Below are 26,497 nucleotides of genomic sequence, written 5' to 3'. Positions count from 1 at the left end.
GCACAGCTAGACAAGCACTCTTGACAATGTAGCAAAAAGAGGCCTTACTGTTCTCAGCTTCCTTGCCTGTAGCTGTCTTTGTTGAATCCAGCCCACTCTCTGCTTGTCTTCTGAACATATTTAACAAGTTTATCAGGTGTTGCCTGGGAATTTCAACTGTTATTCTTCATTGCTGCGTTTCCTTTTAATTGGTTTCTTCCATCCCTTTGTTCCATATTAAAAAGCCATTGGCAACCAAGAGTAAATAACACGTCTTCCAATTGTCATTATTAATGCTTTGGGCACTGTCAACATTCTGGAATGCGTGAAGTGCTGGACGCATTGAAAAAGCATGTGTCACAATGACAGAGGCTGTAATAAAGTTTGCCAAGGGAAATGCTGAAGTCCGATCGACATGTGTGGCCACTGGACTGGTTCGAGATTCCCAGCAGGTTTCCTGTCATGTGACTCCAGTGTGTCAATCATTTGAAAGGGGAAAGAATGAAACACAGTCCCAGACAGGGCTACCTGGGGGGATCTGACTACTAAGGGAGTGCCACAAAGACTCAATTAGGAATGGGAAGAAATGTCTCATGGAAAGCTTCCCCATGATCTAATTTATTTTAGGATTTGAATTTTGGCTTAGACTGTACAAATCATGTTCCAATGTTCTGTATTTTCAATGAAAGGGAAAGGAGGAAGATGGGTTGAACCATCAGATGGATAGGAAAATCTGTCAGTTTTGCTCACTCGCTCAGCCCCAAGTTATTTCTACCAAGATGCCAAGAATTTGGAGCATTTTGATCAATTCTTCAAAGACAATCTGTATTGTAATTATCTCCCCTTCGCATGGGCCAAATTGAAAAGAGAACTCATTTTTCTTAACATTAAGAGCTGTCTTCCAATAGCTTAATAGTAAGTGCACTCCTAAATCATTAAATACAAGTAAGAGGATACAATAAAACACACCTTGATTTTTGTACCTTTTAGTACAAAAACAACAAATACACATTTTTATACATAATAGTCACAGACAATAGTCTTCTGTCAACCTAGCAGTTCAAAAACATGCAAATATGAGTAGAGCAATAAGTACCTCTCCTGTGGGAAGGTAACGGTGCTCAATGCAACCTTACTGGCCACATGACCTTGGAGGTGTCTATGAACAATGCCGGCTCTTCAGCTTAGAAATGGAGATGAGCACTAACCCCCAGAATCAGGCACAACTAGACTTAATGTCAAGGGAAAACCTTTACCTTTCCCAAAATGAGAAAAAAGAAAATGTGCGATATTTTTTCATACTTTCACCTAGTAGGGAAAAATATTATCACCCCACTATTAATGAAAATTCTGGTTTTTACATCTACTCCATGTGCTATTATTGGTAAGGTTCAGTCTGACTCTGTGTAAACTCACGCAATTTGACTGTAACTGTGAGACAGTGGAGTTAGTCTGTTTTAGAGTGAAAGGGAGGAAGACAAAAAGGAGAGGAAAAGCTTTCACCCCCAGAACTGTTGATGGAGCACAATATCACAACATTCACCATAGCTTTCTTTTTGCTCATCTAAATCAAGAAGAATGAGACAAAATCAGTGATCAACAACTTCACTCCCCCATGATTTTGGTTACAAAAAGCAAAGTAGAACAATAGAAACTGGTTTGCTCCCTCTCTCCTCTTTGCATATTTGTAAAATACTTCTGATATCTCTTATCTCTGAGAACAAAAACACTTCCTCTTCCAAGGAAATTTGCAAAAGTCAAGTCCTCTGAATGTTGTCTGACAGATGCAATCCCCCACCCCAATGTGCCCATACAGATACTTGAAATACTTGACAAGAAGTCCTTGAACAAGAACTCTTTTGCTCAACACACACGCAGGTCAAGTCATGCTGTGAGCTTCAGCTGATGCACTTCCGTGCTGTCTACGCACATCTACAACCTTTTGACAGTACTGATGGGCAGAAACGTACCTCACTGGGAGCTATTCTCACAGCACATGATGTTCTCACATGAGTCATTTCCATGGGGATTCCCCCATGCTTTCGATTAGCAAGTGCTATGATATCACATTTGAGGAAAGGAACATGTTCACATGCCAGAGCTATCAGGAAATAGGACTGGGAAATACAAGTCCCTAGAGAAGAGTTGATGGAGACTGTACATTAAACAATAAATGATTTCCCAAGAAGGAATACACATGGAAAATATTACTCTTTATATAATTATTTGTATGATATCTATGCAAAAGGTCAACAAGCAGGGGATGACAGCACTGCTGTGCAAATCACAGAATCATTTCATCAAATTGTATTGCTGGAAGATAAACCAAGCTCTCATGCAGGAATTGACAGAGACAGTCATGCAACCTAAGTTGAAAGATCTCCAAAGATGGAGAGGCCACCACCCTTTGAGGTAGCCTATTCAACTGTTATCAACCCTTATAGTAAAAAAAAAAGGTCTTAAAGTTTAGGTGAAATGTCTAGTCATTTGAATTGACTGGACTCTAGAGCAGCAGAAAACAAGCTTCCTCTATCTTCAACATAACATCCCTTTACCTATTTAAAAGAGGTTTATCCTATCATCTCTCAATCATCTCTTCTCCAGACTAAACACACTCAACTCCCTAAGCCATTCCTCATAAGGCATTAACTTGGGTTATGCTTCTCTGGACATGTTCCAACTTTTCAGTATTTTTCTTTGACTGTGCTGCCCAGAATTGAATACAGAACTTCAACTGAGATCTGGTCAAAGCAGAATGGGGTAGTGCTTACCTCATTTTGGACACTGAACTTCACTTGAGGAAGCTTGGAATTGCATTGGTTTGCTTGACCACTATGTCATACTCAGAGGTAAAGGTAAAGGTTTCCCATGACATTAAGTCCAGTCATGTCTGACTCTATGGGTTGGTGCTCATCTCCATTTCTAAGCCGAAGAGCCGGTGTTGTCCATAGACACCTTCAAGATCATGTGGCCAGCATGACTGCATGGAGCGCCGTTACCTTCCCACCGGAGCAGTACCTATTGATCTACTCACATTGGCATGTTTTCGAACTGCTAAGTTGTCAGAAGCTGGAGCTAACAGCGGGCGCTCACTCCGCTCCCCGGGTTTGAACCTGGGACCTTTCGGTTTGCAAGTTCAGCAGCTCAGTGCTTTAACACACTTCACCACCGGGGCTCCTACTTAGTTTATAATTGACTAAGATTTCTTTTCACATGTATTGCTATTAAGCCATGTGTCATCTATCCTGTGTTTGTGCATCTTCCCCCCTCCCCCTTGCTGTATGTAATTTACATATCCATGTTGAAATTAATTTTATTTAACCTGAGCCATCTATTCTACCTGTCAAGGTCATTTTGAACCCTGATTTTGTTTTCTGAATTCTGAATTAGCTATTCCTCTTACCAGTGAGATATACCATATTTTGGGTTAAAGAGCTGCATAGAGTGATTATTCCTTTCCAGACAGAACTGACCTGGTTCCACTCACCATTTAATTTCTGAATGTATTCCCTTGAGGAATATCAGCCAAACTAGTTGGGAATTATTTACATTTTCATTAAAATATATTCCTCCAAGATCACAGAGGTTGTGCTATAACTAGAATAAACCATATAAAACTTGGCTAAAATTGTTTTGTTTGTTTGTTTGTTTATTTATTTATTATGAAAAAATGAACACTTTGACAATTTTCCAGTCTCTGACGGAAAGAGGAAAAAATGCTGTTGACATCTTGAGTGATCCTGTTATCTTTGCTGGCGACAGGAAACTAGCTTTTTGGATGCTTTCTGCTGTATGCAAATATTTGCATGTGGAAAAATTACAGTGAGAAACCACAAACTACTACCCAACTTGTGGAAACGATGCCGCTTTTTCTTTTTTGGCACTTGATCCACTTTTGCCCACAAATCCCTGTCTACTGGAAAGAAAAAAAATACCCAAAATATTCAGATACTCCAAGAATAGGGATGTTCAAAGATTTAGATGTGTCTGTGTCTGAGCATATGGACAAGATTCACACTTTCCATATATCAAAATACAATTTTTCTTAAAGTATCCTATTTCTCTGAATTTTGCAATACGGGTCCTGATTCAGCAAATATCAAAATACATATATTCAGATAAGGTGCATTCAGAAATGCATGTTTAGAGATAAAGTGTATCCAGAAAAATCTGCTTTTAAAAGAAAACCTTGAAATATAGTTACAGTAGAGTCTCACTTATCCAAGCCTTGCTTATTCAAGCTTCCGGATTATCCAATGCATTTTTGTAGTCAATGTTTTCAATATATCATGATATTTTGGTGGTAAATTTGTAAATACAGTAATTACAACATAATATTAACTTAATTTGATGTTTAATAGGCTTTTCCTTAATCTCTCCTTATTATCCAAGATATTCGCTTATCCAAGGTTCTGCCGGCCCATTTAGCTTGGATAAGTGAGACTCTATTGTATTTAAATATACTTATTTATTTAAAGTATATTATTAATTTGCTTTATTAAAAATCTGTCAAAACGGAACAAAACATACTTATGAATGGACATGTGCAACACTTCTTGTAATCCTACCCAGCAAGAATAAAAACATGTTTTGTCTTTTTCCCTGCATGTAAGAGTAGAATGAGCAAAGATTTGCATTCCTAGTGTCCACTAATACAAAGCACATGAAGTGATGGCATTACACCACCACACATATTTCTATCCACAAGTGACTACCCACAAACTGAGCCCAGAAAACTGACACCACTACATGTTGTGTAATACTAGATTTTGGGAAAGGAAAGCCAAGAAAATATGAAGATTGCATTTTCAGTAAGAGTCATGTATCCTTTAGAATAAGAGTCAGCAACTAGTGAGCTACATTTACTAGTGGGCTACATTTGACCCAATGAAGCCTTGAAGATCTACATCACCCTGCTGCATCACTTGCAATTATATCTATCTATCTATCTATCTATCTATCTATCTATCTATCTATCTATCTATCTATCTATCTATCATCTATCTTTAAACCAGGACAGATCTTTTTCTAACAAGAATTGGACGAGAAGTTGACCTCCTATTGGGAAAGAAATGGCCTCTACTGTGCCTAAAATGGCATGGGGTGGGAAAAATTTGGGAAAACTGACCCCACACTGCCCAGGAGTATCTTGGGTATTTGTGAGGACAACACGGAGCCATAAATCACACAAGTGTCTGGTAACAACATTTCAAACAACAACCCCAGGAGATTTTGGCCTACAACTCTCAGAAATACCAACCAGTTTACTAGCTGTTAGGATTTCTGGGAGTTGAGGGCCAAAAACATCTGGGGTCCTACAGCATTCATTTCCAAATGAAAATAGTCTCTCCCCCTTAAGATTGCACATAAAAAGATTGGACAAGCTTAGTGACAAACTGACTAATCATTAAGTGCACTTCCACAATATGAAAGAAGCTAGAAATTGACACCAGTTCAGGAAAGTATCTTCGTTACAATGAAGCTAAGAACAGCCATGCTGGATCAAAAGTCTGTAGAGTTCATCATTTAGTTCACATAATGTTCAGCTAATTGCATATGGGATTCCATCAGCAGGATATGAGCACAACTGCACCCTTTGACTCTCATTTCCCCTCATTTTTACCAACATGCTGTCTCTGGAGATATGTTTTTGCGTGTGTATGCCTACATGTCACCCATTTGCCTTATGGTGACCCTATTGATTTCATAGTTTTCTTAAGCAAGGAATTCTCAAAAGTGGTTTTGCCAATTAATTCCTCTGAAATATAGTCTACAGCACCTGACCCTGACAAGCTTCCAAGATCAGGTGGAATCTGGGTCTTTAGACTCCTTTGATGGCCCTAATCTTCATGAATTTACTCATCCTCTTTTAAAACCTTCCAAGCTGGCAGCCATAACTACATCCAGTGACAGCTTATTACACAATGTGAAGAAGCATTTTCTGTTATTAGACCTTAATCTTCCACCAATCTGTTTCAAGGGATGACTCATTGGATTCTACAGTTATGAAAGATGGAGATGAGCTTCTCCTTACCTACTGTCTCCACATCATGCATGATATTATGCACCTGCCTTTACCTGACTTTTGTTCTAAGCCAGTGGTTCCCAACCTTTGGGCCTCCAGGTGTTTTGGACTTCAGCTCCCACAGTTCCTCAGAGCTGGTAAGCTGACTGGGATTTCTAGGAGTTGAAGCCCAAAACACCTGGAGGCCCAAAGGTTGGGAACCACTGTTCTAAGCTAATTGGCCCACAAGTGGCAAGTGGCCCAATCTTTTGAGCATGATACATTTCATGATTCTTGTTTTTAAAAAATCAGGATATTATGTTTTTCATGTATTCTACAGTCTCCTGATAAGATCAAACTAAATTACTTGGGTATTTGAAATGTGGGAATGGAAGACTGGGAAGGAATCTTGAGAAAAATTGGAGGAAGGAATATTTTGTTAACCAGCAGAATTTCCAGTGGCAGTTTGCAGCATCATCTATGGTGACAAAATGAAAATGGCATTTTTAGTACATAAAGCACACTGGAAGCAGAAATGAGATCTAGAGAGAACATTTTCCATGTCGCATGCTACATGCTAAAAGCATCCGTGTGGAGTACCTTGCCTGAAAATATATTGATTGTATGCAAAGCCAGGATTTGCAATGATTGCCTTGTTCATGCATGTTTGCAGATCAGGTGTAATCCAAAATGAGCAAATGTTGATGCTTTGCCAAAATGAGCAAGCAAAAGGAAAGGCACACAGCTGTTCTGCCTTTAGCTTCCAGACTTTGTTAATGTCAAGCAGATCTTTCTTGCGGTTACTGCCAGAGATGTATTGCTAACTTAGAAGCAGTGTTAATTTTGTGACGGGTAATTAATATGCATCCAGCATTAATAGAAGATGAATAACAGTTTGCAAGTGGGGGGATAGTCATCTCACCATGTGGTAAAAGAATAAAAACATGATCCACATATGCCTTGCTTTGCCCACAGACACTAGTCAGAATTTTAAAACTAAACATGTGAATTTGAATATTACAATTAAGAGGGGGAAATGTGATCCATATTATATAGTACCCTGGTACAAGCTGTGACAACTTCATAATTAAGGCTGAAATCCCAAACACATGTTTTAGGGAGTAAATTCTATGCAAGGCAGTGAGTTTTGCTTCTGAATGAGTATGCATATTATTTCACTGCAATTCTTTCAGGGCAATGCAGCATTCACCTTTAGCTTTTTCAATTTTTGTTGCATTTTATCTATACATTTTGGATTTTATCAGGTCAACCTTCATCATATTAATTAAGGGAATGGAAACACCCAGGATAAGTACGTTCATTATTGGATGTCTCCACAATAGCACAATGGTGCTTATTCAGTGATATACAGTCCCCTGTTCTCTCATTCAATGTGCCTTGAAGTTTTTTTTAAATTGTTTTTACTGCATTTTTTCTATTACAGTAATATGGGGGAAATAACTAAAATGAATTAGTTGAAAGGAAAAGGGAAAACCAATGGCAAGGAGGAGGGGAATCATGCCACTGGCCACATTTAATTGCATTGGAAGTAAAGGCAAGGTAGTATTATCAGGAACCATTGATAGGTTTTACCTATCAATAAAAAGGAGAAATATATTCACAGAGATAGGGCAAACCAGTAGCAGGATGCACACAAAATCATGTACTAACTACCAGAACAGCTGTGTTTATCCTTCTGCAATTCTGGTTTGCAAGCCTCATGTGATAAGACCCATAGTTTGAAATCTCTGGCTGCAATCCTACCTTGAGAGATGTTCATGAGACACATAGTTATACCTCCATAGCTACATCTTTCCAAACACCTTTTAAAGTGACACAGCCCCTTCAAAATGTGGATCAGAAACCATGGTGGGTCTTTTCTCTGAAGGGCATCAGTCTGCCTATCGGGATGAGGTGGATCGGCATCTCTCGTGGTGCAGGGACAATAATCTGGTTCTTAACATCAATAAGACCAAGGAGCTCATAGTGGACTACAGAAATAACAGACCAGAAATCCAGCCCTTGGTCATAAATGGAGACCAAATCCAGTAGGTGACCAGTTTTAAGTTCCTAGGATAAGGAGGCTCTGGCCTGGGGCAGCATTCATATGAGAGCATTGGTTAGGAGGGCCCAGCAGAGACTATCTGGGACTCCTAAGGAACCAACAACTGAATGGAAAACTGCTGGTGACTTTCCACCACTGTGCTATAGAGAGTGTCCTAACCCACTGCCATCTGTGCATGGTTTGATAACTGCACAGTGGCAGATAGGAAGGTGCTCCAAAGGATCCTCACTTTTGCACAGATAATAATTGGTTGCCCTCTCCCCAATTTGGAAGAACTTTATAGGTTCCATAATATTAAGAAAGCTCAGAGCCTTATTGGGGATCCATCTCACCCAGCATATTCTTTTTTTAAAATTATTGCCATCTGCCAGATGATACAGGATGACAAAGATAAAGAGACTGAGAGATACCTCACAACCTCTGAGGATGCCTGACATAGATGTGGGTGAAACGTCAGGAGAGAATGCTTCTGGAACATAGCCATACAGCCCGGAAAACACACAACAACCCAGTGATTCTGGCCATGAAAGCCTTCGACAACACACAGACTGAGTGATAGCTTTTTTCCTAGAGCTGTGGCTATGTTGAACTCCATGATTTTGCATTGATGTGGCATTGGGGCCTGTGCAGTGGTGGCTGGAGTGTGGAGGGATGTGTGTGTTATCTTTGTGATGTGTGCTGGGGAAGGCACTTAATTTTGTTGTGCAATAATACAATGACAATAGGTAAAGGTTTTTCCCTGACGTTAAGTCCAGTCGTGACTGACTCTGGGGGTTGGTGCTCATCTCCATTTCTAAGCCGAAGAGCCGGCGTTGTCCGTAGACACCTCCAAGGTCATGTGGCCGGCATGACTGCATGGAGCACCATTACCTTCCCACCGAAGTGGTACCTATTGATCTACTCACATTTGCATGTTTTTTAACTGCTAGGTTGGCAGGAGCTGGGGCTAACAGCGGGCGCTCATTCTGCTCCAGGGATTTGAACTTAGGACCTTTTGGTCCGCAAGTTCAGCAGCTCAGCATTTTAACACACTGCGCCACCACCTATTCTAGTCTGCCCTTCCTTGTATAGCTCAAGCAAAGCACACAACACGGAAAGTGGTGTCCTATGTTTTGACTGAAATAGTCTGATCTCTTTCACTGACGGTTTCTAGGCAAACACTTTCTGCGATTTCCAAGAAAAAGCCGACCTGGTGTGACCTTGGGGAGAAACTGGGCTCAGCTCCTACTAAAGTTAAACACTGCTGTTTTGCATTCGCTCTCCGGCCAAGGCTTCTGGTTTTGTTTGTATGTTTGGAGGTGTGTTTTCATTCTCGCACACATTGAATCTTTCCTAATGAAGCTGCGAATGCCCGTGTCCTGGCTTTGGAGGCACGCTCCTTCCACTTTCCCCCTGACGATACATTTGGTCTGCCTCAACCGGGCTCGCTGCTTATGACTCACTGGCCCTGTTTGTTTGGAGTCGTTCCCTATTTATTTATGGGACAGGGCTGCCCAGTCCTTCAGGTCTGGCTCCTGGCCGGCAGGGAAAGAAATTTCCCTCGAGGACACTTGTTCCCTTACGTGCAGCATCGGGCAGACATGCAGGGAACCAGTTTTGCTTCAGACAGTGTTCCTTCCTCAGCTTTCCTGTGCCAGGTTGACTCTGCACAGTCCTTAATGCAGCTGCTGGCTTGAGTCAAGTGATTGGCTTCCTAGGTGAATTTTTGCAGGGAAGTGACTGTGGAGTTTTAGAGAAATCTCCCTGCACAACCCAGCATTTCTCTAGCACACACCTCATGATTCATTTTTAATTACTGGTCAGTCTATTTGCTTGCGAGGCAGTGAAGAAATGGGAAGACTCCACCAGGTCAAGCCAAAAAGAAAAAGAGAAATAATTCCCTATGTTTTTTTTTCCCTTGGACTCGATGAGGGGAATCTGACAGATTTTGAAAGGATGCCATATTGAGGAGGAGGAAAGCATGTTTTCTGTTGCTCTAGAGACCAGGACATGGAGCAATGGATTCAAAATTATGAGAAAAGATATTCCTTCTAAGCATCAGGAAGAATATCCTGCCAGCAGGAATATGATCTCTCAAAGTGTGGTGGAAGTCTTTGGAAGTTTTTAAGCAAAGGCTGGATGGTCATTTCTCAGAAAGGCGTTAATTGTGGGTTCCTGCATGGCAGAGAATGAGGTTGGATGGCACTTGTGGCCTCTATAAGTCTATGATCCTTTTAAATAGCATTTTTAAAAAGCATTTCCATTGGGCTATACACTAGCCAGTCAACACATCCAACATATGTATAAGTACATAATAAAATGGGAAGAATAACTGTAGCAAGGTGTCCAGACATAGTTGCAATTCAATAAAAATAAATCTGTAAGATCAGAAAAGGTGAATTAAAGTTTTACTACAGGGAAAGCCATGAAGAGGAAAGCTTTGGTTGGCCTGCTTCTCTCAAGAAATCTAGCTGGCATAGCCACTTGCTACGTGGACTGATGTATAGTGGGAGCTGAAGTCCCCAAAGTCACTTTTTCTGAGTCCTGGCTTTATGACAAGCCCACACAAGGTTCAGTTCATTGACCTAAAGCAGCTTAACAGCTACGCTTGGCTACCAGCCTAGAAGTGCATGACTGAGATTTGTAGTTGCCATGGCATGGGTATTGCCAAGCCACAATGCCCAGCTGGTGGGCTACATGCTGCAATGAGTGCCAGATTAGAGGCACATGGTAGTGCCAATGGATTTCAAATGCCAACAGCTCCCTTCAACAGAAGATAAGTGGTGGCAGCCTTTCCTAAATGGTGCTTGACCATTTATTAGTATCTCAGGGAGTGTTAATTTCGAAGGATTTACCACTGCATGATATTTTCTTATTCCTTAGGGAAAACACAAGCCAGAGAATGCAGGAAGAGTCCGCTGCACTTTGGCTATTTTGACAACTCACAATACGTGTCATGGGGCATACGGGGGCAATTTTACTACATGTTTGTTCTTGACATTTTTAATGCTGAACTGCACCAACCATGTAGAATTAGAAGAGTTTGACACCACTTTAACTGCAACTGCTCAATGGTACAGAAACTTAGGATTTGTCATTTGGTGAAGCACCAGCATTCTTTGGCAGAGAAGGCTAAAGATTCCAACAATAGGTCACTTTTGTGTGTGTCAGAAGTGACTTGAGAAACCACAAGTCACTTCTAGTGTGAGAGAATTGGCTGTCTGCAAGGACGTTGCCCAGGGGACACTTGGATGTTTGATGTTTTACCATCCTTGTGGGAGGCTTCTCTCTCATTGGGGCCGGGCTGTGGCACAGGCTGGTAAGCAGCTGCTGCAATAAATCACTCTGACCATGAGGTCATGAGTTCAAGGCCAGCCCGTGGGGGGGGTGAGCACCCATCAATTAAAAATAAAATATAGCCCCTGCTCGTTTCTGACCTAGCAACCTGAAAGATAGTTGCATCTATCAAGTAGGAAATAAGGCACCACTTATAAAAGTGGGGAGGCAAGTTTAACTAATTTACAACATTGGAATGAGGAAGTGAGGAAGTGCCATCTGAGTGGATGATGAAGCAGCTGCTCCTCCCTGTGGCCAGAATCGAACATCCCCTCAGGAGAAGGTTACATTGCCTCTGCGTCTGTCTGACTGTCTGTCTGTCTGTCTCTGTCTTGGTTCCATGTGTTTATGGGCGTTGAATGTTTGCCCTATATGTATGTAATGTGATCCGCCCTGAGTCCCCTTCGGGGTGAGAAGGGCGGAATATAAATACTGTAAATAAATAAATAAATAAATAAATAAATGTCCCCGCATAGGAAGTTGGAGCTGACAGAAGGCGCTCACCTGCTCTCCCTGGATTTGAACCACTGAACTGTTGGTCATCAGTCCTGCCAGCACAAGGGTTTAACACATTGTGCCACCCGGGGCTCCTAGTGCCATCACTAGGGTGGGTATGACCACACCTAGGGTCACCATCAGAGGGATGGCATCAAACCTACTGTCTATACATTTTTGTGCAGTGTTTTACCAGAAATTTATTATAAAAATATTATTATAGTTACCTTATCTGGCTTTGCTCCAAGAATAATGAGATAACGCTTATGTGTGGGGAAAGTGTGAGGAGTAGGTTTTGAGTCTCCAGACCATGGCTAGCCCATTGGAGAAGTGGGCTGTGAGTCCATTGACTGGGCCTTTCCGAGGGACAGAGAGAAGCCTGGATGTGATAGTGAGACTGCCATTTGGCAGGCACATACCAGGGGAAGGGCTTTAGCATGGCAACCAAAGGAGCAGGGCTGTCCTGCAGCCACCATCAGGTCTCAAATAGAGGGTCTCCTATTGACTGCCTGAGCATCCTAAGCCCAGCTGTGAGGAGGAAAGCAAAACCTTTCAACCCAGGAGGGAACTGGTTTAAGTATGTTTTCTTCTTTCCCCATGCACCTCTTAAGGGAACAACCATTTTATGAGTTTTCAACTCTAGTTGGAAAGGCCGTAAAGGGAAAATGTAAAATAAGCACAGGGTAATGAGCCTTTGACATTTCTTTACTGCCTGTTTATGTTTCTCCTTAGTGCATCTGTTTATATGTGTATATGGAGAAAAGGGTTTGTAATGTGTGTATACATACACACATGCGTCTGTGCTCATTACCACAAAAAAAAAATCCATAAATCCCAGCTTATTTGTACCATCTCAAGATAGCTACAAGGCTAAAACCTTACATTTTGAACCTTTAGTGTAAAAAAAAGGTAAAGGTTTCCCCTGACGTTAAGTCCAGTTGTGACCGACTCTGGGGGTTGGTGCTCATTTCCATTTCTAAGCCGAAGAACTGGCGTTGTCCATAGACACCTCCAGGTCATATTGGTGGCATGACTGCATGGAGCACCGTTACCTTCCCACCGGAGCGGTACCTATTGATCTACTCACATGTGCATGTTTTCTAACTGCTAGGTTGGTAGGAGCTGGGGCTAACAGCGGGCACTCATTCTGCTCCCGGGATTGGAACCTGGGACCTTTTGGTCTGCAAGTTCAGCAGCTCAGCGCTTTAACACACTGTGCCACCAGGGGCCCCACCTTTTCGTGTGCATGTGCACAATTATATTTTGAATAATGTACTTTTGTTGGCATGCACAACAAGCAGAGTTATTTTTGTTGCTGTTGGTTTTATATAGTCAAATTTTCTATTATTTTTGTTACAATATTGCCATATGATATTGTGGAGAAGGTCCATGGGGGTTTGACAACGTGAGTAACTGTACCGGGTGTTACCAACCCTAGTGCAAACACAAATGGTCTATTCTCTTCGTGACTCCATTTCCCAAGAGCTGCTTTAGTAAGCTTCAAATCCAATAGTGTGCTACATCTGTTCTCAGCAGTGACAGAAGCGAGAAGTAATCAACCTTCTGATCTGTAAATGGATTGCCAAGGAACCCAGCCGTGGGGCCCTCCCACACATCCCCCCTTGGGTGATCTGACTTCCATAATTACAACTCCCAGCAAGGTAACCCAAAGGTAAGCCAATCACACAGCACTCTACCTTTATAAATAACAATCTCCTTAGAATGGATTTACTCCCTCGGCTCTTCAAGAAAAAAGCACAGACAAGCTTCATGTGGTGGAGTCTCTTTCTGTGGAGGTTTTTAAACAAAGACTCAAAGACCATTTGTCTGGAGTGCTTTGACTGTGTATGGCAGAGTGGGTTAGACTAGATCAGTGGTTCTCAATCTGTGGGTCCCCAGATGTTTTGGCCTTAAACTCCCAGAAACCTCTGGTAAACTGGCTGGGATTTATGGGAGTTGTAGGCCAAAACACCTGGGGACCCACAGGTTGAGAATCATTAGACTAGATGGAGCACCCCACTCCAGATCAGTATCACATTTGTAGAAAGGCCCTAGGTCTATTTCCTTAGATCAGTGGAAGTAGACTTAATATATGAAAGTTACTGCTACCAACTTCTTTGCATCTGGGAAGGAGACTTCCAATGATCCACAGAAACAGGTATGAATGAAAAGGTAGCCACCAGGGCTGCATCTACACTGTCATATAATGCACTTTGAATCTGCATTATTAAGTGTAGACTGAACTGTGTTATATATGTCTTCTGCACTGATCATATAATGCATATTCAGAGTGCATTACATGGGTCTACACTTATCATATAATGCAAAGATTACACGGCAGTGTAGATCCAACCTGAGAAAGCCATCCTGTACTGCAGTGCTTCTCAACCTGTGAATCCCCAGGTGTTTTAGCCTAAAACCCAGAAATCCCAGGCAGTTTACCAGATGTTAAGATTTCTGGGAGTTGAAGGCAAAAACATCTGGGGACCCACAGGTTGAGAACCACTGCTGGTATTGGGAGGCATGCACTAGGGAATCTTATGATCTGTCATGACGAAATAGGTTCTTAGCCTTTATGCCTTACACGCTGTACAAAGACTTTTCCTGCCACTGTACATGTGTTAAATCTGTCTTTCTATATTAAAGTGTCTTTATCACATCTCAAAGATTGTTTAAACCACTGTAAAGTCCATCATTAAATGCAAAAAGTACTTGCTGGAACCTTTTGAATATCTGCTTCTCTACACATGCACCTCCTAGCACATGTATAAATATCTGCTAAGCATGGTTAAATTCCATACATCAAATGGACCGAGCTGTCGAAGTAGGGGAAAATATAATTAAAGAATGCATAATTAAATTAAATTGTTTCCTTTTACTGTTATCCATACACCATTCTTTCCACCATATCTCTTACAAAGTCAACACATTCCTCATCACAGTCCATGAAAACCATATGAAAATGTACAAAAGGAGGAAGCTGCCAGCAGCCCTTCGCTTTCTCTCTGTGTATGACAACAGGCTAATAGATCTACTATCCCAATCAAAACTGTAGCATTAAACAATTTCAGCCCATTTCCACCAAAAAAATTCTAGCATTATAGGAAAAAAATTCTAAGAACATATCTTGTGGATCAGATCACGTCTTCCTTTAGCATCCTATTTGCCATGATGGCCAATGTAATATCTATAAGAAGCCAAAATGATGTGAAAGTAAATGGTTCTTCCCTTCCCTGGCAACTGACATTTAGCAGCATATAACTTCTGAAAAGGGAGATTTCATTTAACCATTACAACTAATGGGTTCTGTTGGAACTAACCTCTGTGAAACTTTCTAACTACGCCTCCTCCTCATGGAGAATCACAACATCATAGCATCCTAAGGTCATAAGGTACCTAGAAGATCATGTACTCAAACCCTTGTTTCCATGTAGGACAGTGTTTCTCAACCTTTGGGTTCCCAGGTGTTTTGGCTTACAACTCCCAGAAATCCCAGCCAGTTTACCAGAGGTTAGGATTTCTGGGAGTTGAAGGCCAAAACATCTGGGGACCCACAGGCTGAGAACCACTGGTGTAGGAATCTTGCAAATAATAATAATAATAATAATAATAATAATAATAATAATAATAATAATAATAATAATAATAATAATAACTGTATTTTTATACCCTGCCTCTATCTCCCCAAAGGGGACTCAGGGCAGCTTACATGGGGCCAAGCCCGAATAAAAACAATAGCAATATAAAACACAACAATAGACAAAAGACATGCACAATTATAAAAATTTAAACACTAGCCAATAAAAACAAATGACAAGAACTAATAAAAACATGGATTAAAACTGAGAGGTTGTAAAAGTAGACTGGGTAAGGTATTTGGCACAAATGGGTAATGTATTTGGCACAAATTGGGTATTTGACACAAATACCCGACATGCCCAAACCTGGAAACCGATTATCGAGCTTCTATTTTAATGCCTCTAGCAAAGGTAAGTCTACCGCATCTTTGGTTATTTTAATGAGAAAATGTTAAACAATTCTTTATTGTTGAGATATTTCTCCTGATCTTTAACCAAATTCTGTTATCTTGCCATTTTTCTATACAGCTGATTAACTCTGCTGTTCAACAGACAACGAATCCATTCAATTTCTTTGTGCGGTAAACTTTTGTATGGCAAACAAGGGAAATCACAGAAATGCTGAACAACTGAGGATATGATTCCATACATAAATACATTTTTTAAAGAAATACAGAATTGTGATGGTAAATTCAATGAAATAATGATAAGCCATACCTTCACTGTAGAAGTCAGGGAGGACATCTGTTGGTTCCTTGGCAATTGCTGACCTCCTGTAAACCATGTGAAGCCTTCCTCTTTCTTCATCCTTTTGTTTCCCTTTCTCCAATGGCTCAATGAAATATTCATCTTCACCTGCTTTTATCATTCCAGCCTAGTAAGAGAGGAGAAAAGAAAGAAAAAGAAAGCATACATGAAGAAAAACATGAAGAACTCAGTTTTGAGCCAGGATATTGAAGGAAGCACCTCCACCAATGTCTCATTATGCAACCTCTATGGTCATCATTGAAGATCCTCCTCTACATGATCACACTAAATAAAGAGAAGTAGATTACTAAAAGTGAGAAGTCCTTTTCACTGGAGGTGCCTACTGGTGGCATGTACTTTCAGGGATGCCAAGGTCACCTAGCAACTATGTCAATTTTGATGGCAGTTTAATGTTGGTTTTTATGTGGGGAAGTGTTTCTATTCTTTGTGTTGTCAAAGGCTTTCATGTCCAGAATCACTGGTTTGCTGTGAGTTTTCTGGGCTGTCTGGCCATGTTCCAGAATCTTTCTCTCTTGACGTTTCACCTGTGTTGCATCCCAAGGCAGCATGAGCGCTGGAAACCAGACAGAGACCAATAATCATATAATATCTTTATTAAAACAATTATAAATCCAAGGAAAGAATAAGTGGAAAGGTTGAGTGGATAATAGTCCTTTGTAAAAGGGTAGGAATTAGTCCAAAGAGTTAAAGAGAAATGTCCAATATTATTGTCCAAAGTCCAAAAACTGAAACACGCTCAAAACTGTTGGAAAGTTTTTGAGCGGGGAACAACAAGGAATCAAGACTGAAATATTAAGTCCAAAGTCACTTGGAAGTCTTTGATATCAAGGCAGGAACGAGACGAGGCTGAGGCCAAACTTGATTCAGGAACAAGGCAAGGAAGTAGACTTACTCCGGGTCTACTCGGGAGTCACAGCTCGGCTTGGCAGCCAGGAACAGGAAACTTCTGGATAAACAGGAGCTGGAGTTGGTGAACCTTACTCAGGAATCGCTACGTTGACACCGCAAAGTGTTCACGGCGCAAGACACTTTTATGGAACTTAGATCTGATCACAAGAAGAAAAGCCAACTCCCTAAAGATTCCCAAGGGAAAATCTCCTATCCATTATCCCCTCGAGATGCTAAGCGGTTACTCCTGTTGAGCCCTTGCTTTTCAGATCTCTGGCGATGCAGAAACTCCCTTCTGTTGAAGGACACATTCTCTGGGAAACTCAGAACATCTGGTTCAGCCACGAGAGTAATATTTCCAGTATCTCTCCCAATTAAGGAAGCATCTGAGCTAGCAGCTGGGAGCTGTAATTGGAAGGAGCTCTGTGGACTAGGTAAAAAGTCAGAATAAGCTTCATCCTGGTCAAAGTTCATTTCTGAATCAGGTTCAGAAACCAAAGGTGGCTGGGGTATGACAACCTGACTCTATGGCAGGCATCCTCTGAGGTTGTGAAGTCTGTTGGAAACTAGGTAAGTGGGGAAGTCCAGGGTGGGAGAAAGAACTATTGCCTGTTTGAGGCAAGTGTGAATGTTGTAACTGTCCACATTGATTAGCACTGAATGGCCTTTCAGCTTCAAAGCCTGGCTGCTTCCTACCTGTGGGAATCCTTTGTTGGGAAGTGAATATCTGGCCCTGATTGTTTCTTATCTGGAATTCCCCTGTTTTTGAGTCTTGTTCTTTATTTACTATCCTGATTTTAGAGGGTTTTTTAAAAAACAAACAAACAAACACTTGAGTAGTTTCCAACAGACCTCTCAACATCTGAGGATGCCTGCCACAGATGCAGGTAAAACATCAGGAGATAATGTTTCTGGAACATGGCCATACAGCCCGGAAAACTCAGTTTCTATTCTTTACTACTGGTTTTATCTTGACAATGTTACATGCTATGTTTATTCCTCTTGCACTGACTGGGGCAGCTATTCACGTTACACTGGGAAGAGGAAAATATGGAAATTAGAGGCAGTCACACTATTCTGGGGTCAGGGTTGGATGTTGTCACCCCAAACTGTCTCCTATTTCAAATTATCTTGCTCTCTGCCATTTCAAAGCAAAGGAATGAATGGATAAATGGATTGGTGGACACACACACACACACACACACCAGGACTACAATTTTCAGCATCTTGTAGCCAGCACAGTCAGAGATTCAGGGAATGGCAGGACCTTTTTCGAGTTCTGATGCGGAGTGTGTGCATGCTGCCATTGAACTGCTCTTTCTTTCTCAAAAGTTAACAGTGATTTTGGGTCAAGTAAGTCCACTTAAAATTGCTCATTCATTTTTTCCCTTTTCATATGGCCAAGAAGCATTATTGGGCTGGCAAACCCTGAACCTCCTAGCTTGTTAATGGACTGTTTTCTTGCCTTTTGAAAAAGGGTGAGAGGGAATTTATTCCTGAAGTCAGACCTTATCTTGGCCCGCCAACTTTGTTGAAATAGCCTATTTTCAAGGTCTTTAGCTTAAATTTAGCTGTGCGCAAGTTGGTTTTCCTTCCTTTTTCTGTCTTATTGTAAAGTATAAAGAGTAAAAATCATTCTGCCCAAAAGAACAAGGTAGGTAACATACAAAAAATACAAAAGCAAAAACCACAATAGCTTGCCAGGGATATGTGTATAGTCAGCCCCTCCATGCTCACAGATTCTGCACCCAATGTCTCAACCACAATATGAGAGAATGCTGTTCTAGTCAGTTTATCTACCACACAGTTCAAAATAGCTGTATAAAGATCAAGAGTTGGTTTTTTTCCCCAAAATTGGGACTTGAAATTTGTTATTTTCCTTCATGACATTTCTGTCATGAGAAGGCCTTTTCAACCTGTGTCCCTCCAGGTGTTGGGACTTCAACTCCCAGGATTCCTGACCATGGAACAAGCTGGCAATAGGAGCTTCTGGAAGTTGGAGGCCTAAACACCTGGAGGGCCACAGCTGTGCAGGCCTGTCATAAGAGCAAAGCTATTATGGGAGTTTCATCACAAAATTTGTTCAGAGGATTTTGCCATTATCCTCCTCTGAGGCTGCGAGGGTATGAGTTTTTCTGGGGTGCCCAGTGGGTTTCCAGGACTTAGCATAGATTTGAACCCTGGTCTTTTTCAACCTCATCACATTCACCACCTGATTCGCCACAGATTGTGGCAAATTTGGCATGGGGCAGATTTGTGGTGAATCTGATGTGGGATGAATCCGGTGTTCAGCCTTGCCTTCACCACATCCCATGGGAGAAAGCATCGCTGCACATCTTCTCCCCGTTGTTTTTTATGTTGCCATTGTTGCCTCCTGAAATGCTTGGACTTTACTTGAGGCACGGAGCCTTGCAGGATGTTGATCTATGTTGTGTGATGGGAGCCAGCGGGCTCCATCCCTCAACTCAAATTTAAGTGTCCTAGGACTTGCAATTTTGCCTGCCTGATGAGGTCCCTGGAGCAGGTACGGCATAGTGGTTTGAGTATTGGACTACGATTCTGGAGACCTTGGGCAAGCCACATTCTCTTATAGCAGCCTTGCACAATCTGTGGCTTTCCAGCTGTTTTGGCCTCCAGCTCCAGAATTCTTGGCCATTGGGCAAGCTGGCTAGGACTTCTGGGAGTTGGATGCCAAAAAAAAGAAGGGCTGCAGGTTGTGCACACCTGTTTTAGATGAAGGTAATGGCAAACCTCTTCTGAACAAACCTACCCAGTGATCAGTTCATCTTAGTATTGGAAATAATTTAATATCACCCAGCAACACCGGGATCCCCAGTGGCGAAGTGTGTTAAAACACTGAGATGCTGAACTTGCAGACTGAAAGATCCCAGGTTCAAATCCCGGGAGCGAAATGAGTGCCTGCTGTTAGCTCCAGCTTCCGCCAACCTAGCAGTTCAAAAACATGCCAATGTGAGTAGATCAATAGGTACCGCTCCAGCCAGCCACTTGACCTTGGAGGTGTCTACCGACAATGCCGGCTCTTCGGCTTAGAAATGGAGATGAGCACCAACCCCCAGAGTCAGACATGACTGGACTTAACGTCAGGGGAAACCTTTACCTTTTTAGCAACATGTTTCATTGGATAGGATTGGATTTAGGCCTATGTCTTTAAGATATCGTGTGATTCCTTGTTGGTTTTGCTCCTAGAAATGGACCTGAGTTGCACTGTTAAACTTGATACGTAGCCTGCAATGATGTATCATGTCCCACCCCCTTAATAAATTATATGTGTGGGAGTGATACTTCAAGAACATGCTTCATATAGAAAAGGAAGACTCCCCTATACACTCCCCTGGTCTGATGGGAACAATCTGTGAAATCTGTTAGTTACATTCTTGTGAAGTTTCATAATTTTCAGCATTTCAAACCATTCCAATAGGTTTATCTTTTTATGTGGGGGAATTTACAGGTACTCTTGCACACGTTTCCCCAAAAATGTGCACATGCCTATTAAGAATTTTTCTAATTATTTTTCTTTTCCTTTGCAAAAGAACGTTTCTTAACATTTATTTTAAAAGAATGGAAACAGCATCAATATGCAAGTTCAGCAGTGTTTTATCTGCCTTTTTTTTTCTTCCAAAGCACTCTGCCAGTCTCATAAATGTATGGATTTATGAAGCAAGAAGATCCCCATTCCATTAGCAGCCTTCGGTGTGAAACTGATATTTCTGCAAGAAACTGTGCATGCAGCGAACTTCTTTGCCAACTTAGTAACAAGAAAGCACTGCAGAGGGAGGGATGTGACCTAGAAGTAGCCGTTCCCATTGATTTTTATGCCAAAATTAGAGCAGACCATGATTGACTTTGCAGGAAAAAAGGTAGTTGGGAAGAAAGCCAACCCTATTCTGCAGCATAAATCTTTGTTTCCTCGGTTGGGGAGAGATTGCATTACTGCTTTGCCTAGTGGTTGTAACACCAGACCTGCATCCCTGTGTACTTTTTGACCTTAAGAAAACAGAACTGCAAAGCAATAAGGCTGAGTTTTGAATTGCACACCCAGAAATATGGGGATGCCATACTGCAGTTTTCAAGGGAATGAGTGTAAGAGTGTAACTCTGGATTCACATTTATGATAGTATATTTGATCTGTAAAGGATGTTAACCACTGTCCTTAGTGTCCCAGGTAGTATGACCCAATGCCAGATATTTCTGGCTTTTCTCACTGAAGGGCTTACAGGAGGTTAATGTATAATGAACTATAGAAATGCATCTACATTGTAGAATTAATAGACTTTGTCACCACTTTAATGGCCATGGCTCAATGCAATGAAGTTCGGGGACTTATAGTTTTACAAGACATCTGCCAAAGAGTGTTGGTGCCTTAACCAATTACAATCTTCCCTCTTTCTTGCTGATGACATGGATGCCTTGTTCAGACATAAGAAGAGGCACCACAGTGGCAAGAAGCTTGAAGGTGATGGTGGCAGGTCCATCTCAACAGCAAACAGGGCCAAATTGGACCCAATCATGCTGTTCAGACTGTTCTGAAGCCCTGCAAGACTCCAGAGTTTCCAGAAAACTCCAAAATATCCACCAGCTTTGCCAAAAGTATGTGCAAAGTTCATTTAAAGTGAAAAACATTGCAATACTCATCGGAAGCTGCAGTGCATCATGGGGAGAATCAACAGTCCATCTGAAATGTTAACTAGTGTAGTTGCCATAGTCTCTTATAGAATCATAGAGTTGGAAGAAACCTTGTGGGCCATTCAGTCCAACCCCTGCCAAGAAGTAGGAAAATCGCATTCAAAGCACCCTCGACAGATGGCCATCCAGCCTCTGCTTAAAAGCCTCCAAAGAAGGAGCCTCCACCACACTTCAGGGCAGAGAGTTCCACTGCTGAATAGCTCTCACAGAGTGAGGAAGTTCTTCCTAATGTTCAGGTGGAATCTCCTTTCCTGTAGTTTAAAGCCATTGTTCTGTGTCCTAGTCTCCATGGCAGGAGAAAACAAGCTTGCTCCCTCTTCCCTATGTCTTCCCCTCACATATTTGTACATGGCTATCATGTCTCCTCTCAGTTTTCTCTTCTGCAGGCTAAATACGCTCAGTTCTTTAAGCCTCTCCTCATAGAACTTGTTTTCCAAACCCTTGATCATTTTAGTCTCCCTCCTCTGGACACATTCCAGTTTGTCAACTGTTGAACCAAATGTTGATAGGCTGGAATTTATTGATACAGTAGAGTCTCACTTATACAGCACTCGCTTATCCAATGTTCTGGATTATCCAATGCATTTTTGTAGTCAATGTTTTTAATATAACGTGATATTTTGGCGCTAATTTTGTAAATACAGTAATTGCAACATAACATTACTGCGTATTGAACTACTTTTTCTGTTAAATTTGTTGTATGACATGATGTTTTGGTGTTTAATTTGTAAAATCATAACCTATTTTGATGTTTAATAGGCTTTTTCTTAATCTCTCCTTATTATCCAACATATTCGCTTATCCAACGTTCTGCCGACCCGTTTATGTTGGATAAGTGAGACTCTACTGTATATTTAATTCCATTTTTTTTCTTTTTCCAATCTTCATTTGTAGTTTTTGAGTTGCAATTTAATGTGTTCTGCAACTGGTTTTAGTGTATTCCCAGTCCTAATGTCTGATTTATGTCTATTTATCATTTTTACACACTGATGCTTATTTCATATTGTGCTTCCTAATGTGTCAATATGTTTCATTCTTTAAATGTTTTGGTCCTGCCACTTTGAGAGGAATTCCCCTGAGAGGCAACTCTGAATATATTAATTATTTAAACATATATTAAAAGCATCTTTGCAGATTGAAAAGATTGTGATATTTGCTGCTGACCTGAGATGTGCAATTCTTACTTACAGCTTCTACCACTTTAGCAATCTCCAGTGAATTCTGTTATCTCAAATTGGCTCTGTTATCTTTGGTGACCTCTGTTATCTCAAAGGTTCTTCTTGATCAAAAGAACATCAAATTCCAAGACTACACCAAAAGGTTTAGCTCCATATTCTATGACTTAGACAAGGACAAAGGCTTCTTTTATATGTATGTGTGTGTGAGAGAGAGTGAGTGTGTACACACACACACAGGCAGTCCCTGGGTTACAAACATCTGATTTACAAATGACCCCTAGTAAAATATGGGCGTGAAACAAGAGGAAGTGAAAGAAATCTACTTCTAGGAAGGGAAATTCACACCTGAAAGAATTATCACGGGGAAAAGGTTTCTCCAGTGAAGCTTTATCACCAAACCTTGTTTTCACAATTTTTCAAAATCCAATTATCACAGGGACAGAAAGTGAGGTGGAATCTTCTAAACAGGGGCACAGACAGCAGAACAAACACCACAGGGGAGTTAACCCTTCCCTATGATAACTAAAGCTAAAGAATATATATTTTGGCTGGAGTTACACTTAAAAATGAACCTGTTCTGACTTACAAACAAGTTCAACTTAAGAAGGAAACTACATGACCTATCTTGCTCATATATTGCACAGATATGTGATTCTACATATATAATAAATAATATGTAGACAGACAACTTGTGTGCAGAACACATCATGAGATGTGCGGGGTTTGAGGAATCCAAGGCCGGAGTTAAAATTGCTGGAGGAAACATTAACAACCTTAGATATGCAGATGATACCACTCTAATGGATGAAAGTGAGGAGAAGCTGAGGAGCCTTATCACCAAGGTGAAAGAAGAAAGTGCAAAAGCTGGGCTGCAGTCAAACATCAAGAAAACCAAGATTATGGCAACCAGACCGATTGATAAATGGCAAATAGAGGGAGAAAACGTGGAGGCAGTGTGGTTCACGAGGTCACGAAGAGTCAGAAACGACTGCGTGAATGAAGAAGAAGAAAGACAGCCAGGATGGTGTAATGGCTTGAGTGTTGAATTATGGCTATGGCATAAGTCAGAAATGACTTGAGGGCACACATCATCATCAACACATCAATGATAACATTTATTAAATAGCTCATCAATGCAAGGATGTTTGTGTTAGTATACAAACTCTTGTTAGTTAATTACTACTATTAAACTAACAATCCCTATTCCAGTTCCTTCTGATTCCACCAGTTACTATCTCTGACTCATTCCGTAGTGTATGTTTCTATGCCTATGAATTTGTCAGCTGAGAAAACACTCCACAACAATATATGTTTAATAAATGTATTTGTTCTTAGGGCTACCAGAAGACATTTTGTTGTTTTTGTTGTAATACAGAAACTAGTAGAGATTACCAAGCAAACATATCACTGAATCACTATTGCCATTGCTTCATTCCAAATCCAAATCTGTTCTGACAACAGTTATATGCGTACAAACAAATGCTTCTTTATTTCTAAGTATACCTGGGGTAGATGAAGGGCTTTTAAAATTCTAGTCTCCTTGTAAAGGCCATTCTAATCTCGCTCTTCTTCTGAGCTCAAAGAGTTGAAAGTACTCTTGTGAAACTGAGAGAAACTAGCAAACTAAGGCTGTGCCTACACTGTAAAATTAATGTGGTTTGATGCCACTATAATCGCCATGGCTCTGTGATATGGAATAATAGGAGCTGTAGTTTTACCAGCCTTTTCTGCCAAAGTATGCTACTGCCTCACCAAACTATAACTCTGAGAACTTCATAGCATTGAGACCACTTTAACCATGGCACTTAAAATGGTCTCAAAATGCATTAATTATATAATGTGGTTGCTCCCTATGGCTTGAAAGACATCAAGCATGAATTTCGCAGGTAGTGCTGGTGAACTACTGAGCCAGGAGTTGACTTCATGTAGAGATGGCTTTTGACAGAAGCATAATTTGTAGGAAAAATCCACTGATATTTGTGTTCAAGGCTGAAACAGAGCCAGAATTCACCTGCATGGATGTGAGTTGCAAGGGATGGAGAACAGCTCTCACAAGGAAGCCAAGTAACTTGTGGTTACCTGGGGAGACTCCTTGGCCCCTTGACTTCTAAATATATCCAACACTAAGAGTCTCCTGGTAGCTGAAATCCTGATGCAAAACGGGAATTCTACCATTACACTTCACATGTTTGCATTTTGAGACTCACATTCTCTCATCCAAACAGAAATAGCAGGCATCCCAAACCAAAGAATAATGCAAGTATAAAACCCCAGTCAAGTTTCACATTCAGTAGACTGGGCTTCACTACAGGAACAGACCTGCATGGGTTCTAACTTGACAAGGTTTATATTACGGCTCAATGCAGACTGGGAACTCATTTCTTCTTGACTTTGTGGAAATGTCAATGTCACAGTGCTACATCTGGATTAGAGCAGAATAATCAATCGAAGATATTGATTAGTGGAGTGGCTCCACTAAAAATGAAATTGTGAGATAAGTCTTAGCATTACATCAAAACTGATCCCCAGTTTGCTACTATCAAAAAAGCCAGTAAATAGAAGCCAGATTAAAACTACAAGCATCCCACCGCATTTGCTGGGTTAAGGGAACAGAACTCCCACAGAAGTAAAAACCACAAATAAAGAATTTTTTGTATTACCTGAGAGAACATTTCTCTAGAAATGTTGAAGTCTTTTCCAATGCAACTATATTGTCAATTTCTTCTGGAAGCTGAGCATACGAGGGTTGAATGAAAAGTAATACCTCAACCTTCATTACTTGGGTTTCGATGGAAATATTTTAAAAAATCAAACTCAGAAATAATCCTTAGAATGTGCTCTTTAACTACCACTATTCACTTTTCCACATAATCACCAGACAATTGGATACATTTCTGCCAACAATGAACAAATTTTCTGAAGCCATCATGGAAAAAGTCGACACTCTGTTTCTGCAACTAGCGTCTCACAGGACCCATCATGCACAGATCTTCTGATGGCCAAGCAAAGCAATAATGTGACCCACACGTTCTTGTGAAATGCCAATTATGCTTGAAATTTCTCTCTGGGTGATATGACAATTGTCCTGAATCAATCTGTCAACCTTTTGCTTGTGAAACTCAGTTGATGTCACAGGATGTCCAACTCTTTGTTTGTCACACAAGTCAGATGTTCCCACCTCAACATCTTTAAACTTACTCGCCCAATGATGCACAGTACTCACATCAACACAATCACCATAAACAGCTTGCATTCTCAGATGAATCTCCTTTGGGATGACACCTTCTGCCGTCAAGAATTCAATGACTGCACATTGCTTAAGTCGCATTGACCGACCATCTGCACAGGGTTCCATACTTAGCACTTTAACAACACAACCGTTCAATGCTAAGGCTTCCTGCCAAATAGAACTGTAGAGGAAAGTCTACTCAATAAGCCAGTAGCTGCAGCATACCAGTACTGCCATCTATTGAGGAGTTACGAAGGTGGAGGCATTACTTTTCATTCAACCCTCATAGAATCT

At 41.0% G+C, this 26,497-nt stretch overlaps 1 protein-coding gene across 1 annotated transcript in view; it reads right to left on the bottom strand.

Annotated features, from left to right (window-relative positions):
• The window catches only part of adamts3 (ADAM metallopeptidase with thrombospondin type 1 motif 3), a 145,969-nt gene that overhangs the window by 68,007 nt on the left and 51,465 nt on the right, over positions 1 to 26,497 (bottom strand). The window contains exon 4 of the mRNA XM_062980867.1: positions 16,154 to 16,310. Coding sequence (XP_062836937.1) covers positions 16,154 to 16,310 — 157 coding nt within the window. The remainder of the gene's footprint in view (positions 1 to 16,153; positions 16,311 to 26,497) is intronic.

The sequence above is a fragment of the Anolis carolinensis genome, chromosome 5 (genome assembly GCF_035594765.1).
Source record: "Anolis carolinensis isolate JA03-04 chromosome 5, rAnoCar3.1.pri, whole genome shotgun sequence".
Lineage (NCBI taxonomy): Eukaryota > Metazoa > Chordata > Lepidosauria > Squamata > Dactyloidae > Anolis > Anolis carolinensis.
This window is presented reverse-complemented; position numbering and strand designations above follow the sequence as displayed.